We start from the raw sequence: 7,060 nt of genomic DNA, 5'->3' as shown, positions 1-7,060 counted from the left end.
TCACATCACATCACATCACATCACATCACATCACATCACATCACATCACATCACATCACATCACATCACATCACATCACATCACATCACATCACATCACATCACATCACATCACATCACATCACATCACACACGCTAACCCTCACCTGTCGTAGTCAACTTGAAACACGGTACCCGCCGCGCTCGCAACAAAAGCGTAGCGCCGCGCGACCTGCGCCGCCGCGGGCCCGCACTCGTACGCGATGGCCGTGAATATATTCGGCCCCGCCGCGGCCCCGGGCGCGGCCGTCCCGCCGATCACCGCCTCCGCCCCGCCACCGCCCGCGCGGCCGAGCGGCCCCGCGCCGCCGGTGCGCCGCACGCTCATGCCGCGCACGCGGCCGCCCTTGGCGAGGCGCCAGCAGCGTATGCTGTCGCGGCCGGCGGTCATGAATGCGTCCGGCTCAAAGGGGCAGAAGGAGGCGGCGCGGACATTGTAGTCTGTCACGCACTTGGCCAGCAGCGGCGCCTGGCAGAAGCGCGGCGCAAGACGCGTGCGCCGTCGGAGGAGAGTCAGTGCTGCTGATTGCTGGAGGCACAGCCTGCCTTGACAAAACACCCGACCCAGCTGGTTGCCCCCGGGACGTGCGCCACGAGCCGGCTGCCAGCGCCCAGGCTGACCCCATTAGCCGTGCAAAGGGTCCAGGGTCTTGACCCCAACGCGAGACCCTGGCTCCCCCTTGCCCCGCAGATGTCAGCGCACCACTTGTTCGTCCCTCGACACGCCGCCAACGTCCCACAGTGCCATCAGCTGCCGGGCGTGGCCGTCCTGCCCCACCCCCAGCAGCGCCCCCCCGTCGGGCGACATGTCGAGCGCAGTCAGGTGCGCAGAGTGGGCTGAGAGGGGTGGAATATGGGCGGGGTAGAGGTGGGCAGGTCAATCGGAATCCGGAATCCTATGGCGTGTGCCACTTGGAGAGGCCAAGCACACTGACAAGCACGACAGCGCACAGCAGTTCGAGAACAGTTGCAGCCTCGCAGGCTGCCACTAGTGGTGTGGCTGAAACATGGGAGAGGGCTCTCACCGCAGAGTATGGCGAGGCACTCGCCGCTCCCAAAGTCCCACAGCCGCACCACAGGCTGCCGCCCCTCCTGGCCGCTCGCCAGCAGCCGCCCGTCCCCGCCGAGCGCCAGGCACACCACATAAGCCGTGTGGCCGACAAATAGCCGCTGCCGCCGCTGCTGCCGCGCCGCGCCGCCCGCGTCCGTGCCCGCGGCCCAGCCGCCCGAATCGCTGCCCCACGCCGTGTCGTCCTCTGGGCTGGGGTCGCCGCGCCGCGCACGGCGCTTGCCGGGGCTGCTGCTGGCGCCGGCCCTGGGGCTGCCAGGCGTGGTGGCACCGCCGCTCGCGGGCATGGCCACGATGAGGGATGCGGCCGTGAACACGATTTCGTCGGTGGATTGAGACCACAGCAGCGTGCCCGTGAACTCCCCTGCAAGTAAATGGCGGATGGCAGCCCGGCAGGCGGGTGCAGTGGGGGTGCGTTTCCTGGTGACAACGGTGCGCTGTGCCTGGCGGCGTCGCGGCCGGCCCAGCCCTAACGGACCAGCCGAGCTGCTTCGAGTTCTGGCTTGGGCCCATTGCCCTGGTTGCGGCTGGCGGCGGCGGCTCGGAAGCCCTTTGCACCATAGCGAACCCATGCACCTTCCTCCCCCTAAAGAATAGTCCCCACCAGTGTATCCAATGACCCGCTCCAACTGCATGAATGGAACACCCTCGACCTCCGCCTCGTTTGCCTTGTGGGACTCTTCTGCCTCCAATTCCCAAGCCGCGCAGGCTGCCGCCCCGTTCAACGGCTCGGCCCCGGCTGCAGCAGGGTTGCAGGCAGCCAGCCGCGCGCCTGTGGCTGCCGCTGCCGCTCCCGTGCCTGCTGCTCGCTTGCCCCCTCGTATGCTGCGTGACGAGGGCTCCCGCACGACCGCCGCGCCGCTGCAAGGGCTGCCGTCCGCCGGCGCCGGCGGCGCCGCCGCCATCAGGCCCATCGCTGCGGCGTACGCGCTGCTGCGCCTGACCGGTCTGCGTGCCCGCCACAAAGGCAGGGGTTGAGGGGCGGCCGACGCTCAGCGCGCGCACGGCAGCCGTGCAATAGTCCAAGCTGCAGCACTTGGCGATGCGTCGCGCCTAACCCAAGCTTGGTGATCACACCCCCCCCCCAAACACACACACACACCGCACGCCCCCTCTCACGTGACGAGCACGGGCGCCTCGCTCAAGTCTGCGGGCTCCGCCGGCAGCCACAGCGTGTCGAAAGCGGAGGCCTCCAGTGCGTGTGACATCACCATGTCGCGGGGCAGGGACTGGCGCAGAAGGGGCGGGGAGCGTTGTAGGGCGCAACGGGCGCTAAGGATTACAACCGCGACTGCCTTGTCATTTGGTGCGTTCTCAGAGCTGCTGTCTGGCATACCCGGCTTGGATACTGACCTGCAAAAGTTCTGACGCTGAAAACAGTGCCGAAGGCTGAAAATACCCCAAAGACACGGCAGGCTTTGCTCGATCCAAGTCCCCAATGCCCACCTTGATGCCAAACTTGATGTCGGAGGTGAACACACCCCGCACGCTCATCGTCGCGCACAGCTGCAACGACCGCAGCGCGACGTAGCCGGCGCCGCCCGCAGCACGCGCCGCCGCCGCCAGGTCGACGCAAAGCAGCGTCCAGCGGCCCGCAGTGCCGCCCATCGACAGCGACAGCGTCCCGTTCTTGCGCTGGGCGGACATCCAGGGATAATCGGTATGTTCGTGTGGATTGGTGTCAGCTTCGTGATTCAGGCTCAGATGCACACACGTGCATGTTTGCGGGCAAACCCTTGCGCACACACACACACACACACACACACACACACACCTATACACACACACACACACACATGAGTAAACTTGCAGACTCGCACCTCATACAGCTGCATGTGCAGATGCAGAAAATCTATACATGCCCATGCAAAACACAGACGCATGCATGCTCTGGCGCACGCCATGTCTGCACTCACCTTGCCAACTGTTGCCGCATCCTTTAGGATGTTACCCATCGAAACGCGCGCCGTATTGCCATCCGCGGTGCTAAACTCAAAGTGGAAGCTGAACAGGTGCGGCGGCTCAAGCTTAACCTGGTGCGCGCAACAGGGCGGGCACATCAGCATGCCGATGTCACCGGCTGCGCTCTGTATGTCCTGCAGACCTCAGCTCGTCCATCCAGGCCAACATCGCTGCGCCAGCCGCCCCCCAAAGGTGTGCGCCGAGAGAGGGGCAACACCTTGTGTACCCCAGAGTGCAAGGTCTGAGACAGCAGCGGCCGCAGCTGCGCACCTGCAGGTAGCAAAACCGCCCGGTGAGGCACATGTTCTTGGCCTTTGGCAGCTTGATGTAGTTGACTGCGGCGGCGCAGCGCGGGGTCAGCAGCGCCGGCGTTCAAATAGGGGGGGGCTTCGCAGCTGCAGTACAGGTGCCCCCTTGTGAGGAATTCCTCCACCATGCCGCTGCCCCACCACGCACGCACCTGCGGGTATGGTACCGGTGATGCGCAGCACGCGCTTGCCGATTTTGGCGTCCATCTTCTCGCGCACGCAGCCCGACTTCTCGTAGCCCAGCTTCGCCGGGCCGCCCTCCGGTGCGCCGTGCCGCTGGTCCGCGCCGGGCTTGGCGGCGGGGGTGGCAGTGGGGGCTTCCGCCACAGGTGCGCCAGCGACCTCGACGCCGCAGAGTCGGAAGACGTTTACATAGGGCGCCTGCCAACCACCGCCGCCGCTGCTGCTGGCAGCCGCATCTGTCACCGCAGCGGCTGCAGCCTTTTGTGCTGCAGTTGCGGGTGCGGGCATCCGCAAGGGGCCTGCGTGTGCAGTACCGGTATGTACCCAGCATCTGCATTGTGGGGGCCTGCAGCATGCACCAATGCGCAGCAGACCTCTGCGAAGTGCTTGACATGCGTGGCTATGCGGTGCGCGCAGGATTCAAATCACCTGGTATAATTGGTGCCATACGTGCAGGCTTTGCAGCGGAACGTGGAGTTTGGAAGCCCGCCCGCTGGCCAGATCGCCCCGCTCCCCGAGGGCTGGCTCGCTTGGAGCGTAGATATCACTGTATGATCACCATATTGTTATCTGACGGGATCCAGGCCTTCGTGCAGACAGATCAGTCAAGTGGTCGGTCAAACAGGGGAGTGCATCGGTATCGTATCATCAGCCTACATGTGCAGCAACCCCCGTAGCATGTTCCGGGGATTAAACATTATAAAACACCGTATTGATCAAGTGCTAGCCACAAGCTACTAAAGCTGGATGGCGAAATGCAAAGTGCCTGCCGACTGACACGCGTGTCCCGCACCCATCCCAACTCCTCACGCCCCTCAAGGCCTGATCTGTCCCACCGGACCACAGCCCTGTGCCGGCTTATGTCACCGGCCTCCCCTCCAAAAACGGGTCGCACGCGGGCGAGTGTGCGTTCCATGGGGCACGGCAGGACGCATGCTGCCAAGGAACGCAGTCTCAACTTCGCGGCAACAAACCGCTGCTGTTGCTGCTGCAATTTGGCCGTCTTGAATGCCGCGTTTCAGCCATGAGAGACTTAAATCTATGCGCCACCTAGGCCAGAAACCTGTGGGAACACCGTGTCCACACTTGGGCACAAGCAAGCACTGGCCACGCTGCTTTGTTGGACAACCCCACGGGGTGCCCTGTGCACTATCTGGGAGCCCTACGAGCCTGTGCAAGAAACAGGAAGCTTGGCAGGGTCACGCCTGTTCTGACAGCCAGGCAGGTGGAATATCAAGCGTGACCACCCAAAGCCACACTGGTGGCCATGGTGACCTGAGTGGCTGGTGTAAGGGCGCTGCGGGTTTACAGGAGACCGCTTGGGTGCGTTTGCGAGCAATTTGCACCAGGGGAACAGAAATCGCTTGTAGGGCCTGTGGTTCCCGCTCATACTTGTATGCGCCATGTCGGCATAAAATGTGCGGTCGGCGCCATGTTTGCAGCGCAGGCGGCACCGCGTGCACGACACTCTACCGGTACCGTAGACACAGCAGAGCCCCTGATGCAGCAAACCATTTCATGTCCTGCTCTTCGCCGCAGCTTGTTCTTTCGATTGTTATGCTGGTTTTGATCTACTGTGTGTGATCTCATCGTTCTGCCCTTCTCTGGTGCATCGAATGTTGCGAAATGATCGTGGATTTGAAAAGTAGACTCATCTAGATCTTAGTGGATTGCAGGACCTTGCGCCATCGCCGCGGCGCACTGCTGTGTTGACACACAGCAGCAGCGTCGCATCGGGCGGGCGCCCTGCGCCGGCACCGGGCAGCACAGCCGCGATGCGGGACTCGGAACTGGACCTCCTGGTGGTGCAGTACTTGAAGAAGCGCAAGTGAGCGCCCTGTTTAATGTACTGCGCACATGCTTGGCTCGGTGCACCCGGCGACCTGTCACTCCTCGCTGCAGCGGACCAAGGCATCTGCTGCGATGGTGCAGCAGCATTGCTTTGCTGGAGGGGAGTTGATGCCGCGACGCCGCACGTCATGCCGCTCTTGCCTTGGCATACCCTTGCATCCTTGATCCCAGGCTCGACCACACCCTTCAAGTCTTCCAGCGGGAGGGCAGCGTCGCCGGTCCGGCACCCAATGCCGGCCCCGGCGCGACAGCCGCCGCACTCGCGCAGGCGCAGCCCGACGCGGCCGATGCAGGCCTAGCGCGCGGCCTGCTGGGCAGCTATGCGGCGGACGCGGCGCCGCAGGCGTATTTGGACAGCTTTGACGCGCTGCTGCGGTTCGTGGACGCATCTCTAGATCTGTACAAGGTGAGCATACGCATGGAGGCGTGTGTATGATGAGATAGGCGGCTCGATGCGTTCACGCGTGCAAGGTGTTGCAGGGCACCGGCGATCAGCTTCCAGCGCTGCTCTGACGTGCACAAGGCGGGCGCGAACATGCGCCACCTCGCTGCGCGCAGCGGCGGTGCTCCCCAGCGGGTGCCACAGTCGCGGACATGTCTGGCAGCACACACCCACCTGGGCGGCGTGCTTGGCATGTTTCACAAGGCCTGCACCCCCGAACCCTCGCCGCAAACGCAGCCGGAGCTGCGGCGCGTGGTCTACCCTGTGTTCGTCCACACGCACCTCCGCCTCGTCGCGCGCGGCGCCGGCCCCGCCGCCGCCGAGCTGCTGCGCGCCCACCACGCCCGCATGACTGATGCCGGCGGGCGCCGCTCGGCGGCGCGCGCGCACGAGGTGTCGCAGCTGCAGGGGATCGCGCTGCCGTCGCACCTGGAGACCCACCCCTTTGCCAAGGCGGCCCTGGACCGCGCCGCGCGGCCGCTGGTACGAATGTGCGCCTACAGCTTTGAGCTGCTCATGCACTTTCTGCATGGCAACAAGCTGTGGCTGCTGCTGGCCGTCATCAACGAGCACATCCGCTTCGAGGTGGGGGGTGCAGGGCCAGGCGGCGGTGGGGCGGCGGCGCTGCGGGCGGCCCGCGGCACCTGCAGCACGCAGCATAGCTCCGCGCCTGCTGTGACGTGTCCCAGGCGGTCTGCCCTTGGACGCGCTGCCCCACCCAAACGTTCAATGGCGGGCACTCAACTTGTGTGCTCACGCGCGCGCATGCACACACACACACACACACACACACACACACACACACACACACACACACACAAACACACACACACGAGCGCGCTCGCGCGCTCTGACATACAAGTCACATACTTGAAGATGCTCATAACCAACATGCATGCACCCTTCGATAATCACGCTCACCCCTGCACCTGCCAACGTTGCTGCACACAGGTGTACGACGGCCCCCCTTTGCTGCTGGACAGCGATGCGTCCGCCGCTGAGGCAGAGGCCGGCCTCCTGCAGGTGCGCAACGCCGCCGCCCGTCTGCCGCTTGCCTGCAGCCACGCCTCCCCAACTTCTGAGCTTCACCAGAAGCCATTGGCCCTTCCCCGAACCCCTTGATTGCGGACCCCTGCTCCGCAACTTTCCTCCTCCAAATCGCCCCAGCTTACCCTCACCCACCACCCCTACTCCCCCACCCCTCCTC

The 7,060-nt window shown here is 64.3% G+C and overlaps 2 protein-coding genes across 2 annotated transcripts; one reads left to right on the top strand and one right to left on the bottom strand.

The window, feature by feature from the left end:
* Nucleotides 1-141: 141 nt before the first annotated feature.
* Nucleotides 142-4,008, bottom strand: MNEG_12279 (WD repeat-containing protein 90; the record flags this gene model as incomplete). Its single annotated transcript, XM_014039250.1, has 10 exons — nucleotides 142-507; nucleotides 742-875; nucleotides 1,064-1,471; nucleotides 1,712-2,055; nucleotides 2,227-2,336; nucleotides 2,554-2,742; nucleotides 3,024-3,140; nucleotides 3,340-3,404; nucleotides 3,530-3,826; nucleotides 3,990-4,008. The coding sequence occupies 10 exons, from the start codon at nucleotides 4,006-4,008 to the stop codon at nucleotides 142-144; spliced, it is 2,049 nt and encodes a 682-aa protein (XP_013894704.1).
* Nucleotides 4,009-5,335: 1,327 nt separating this feature from the next.
* MNEG_12278 (transcription initiation factor TFIID subunit D4) lies at nucleotides 5,336-6,975 on the top strand (the record flags this gene model as incomplete). The annotated part of the gene is made up of 4 exons (XM_014039249.1): nucleotides 5,336-5,388; nucleotides 5,583-5,817; nucleotides 6,091-6,438; nucleotides 6,805-6,975. The coding sequence occupies 4 exons, from the start codon at nucleotides 5,336-5,338 to the stop codon at nucleotides 6,973-6,975; spliced, it is 807 nt and encodes a 268-aa protein (XP_013894703.1).
* Between the last annotated feature and the right edge of the window lie 85 nt (nucleotides 6,976-7,060).

The sequence above is a fragment of the Monoraphidium neglectum genome (genome assembly GCF_000611645.1).
Source record: "Monoraphidium neglectum strain SAG 48.87 unplaced genomic scaffold scaffold03161, whole genome shotgun sequence".
Taxonomy (NCBI): Eukaryota; Viridiplantae; Chlorophyta; class Chlorophyceae; order Sphaeropleales; family Selenastraceae; genus Monoraphidium; species Monoraphidium neglectum.
This window is presented reverse-complemented; position numbering and strand designations above follow the sequence as displayed.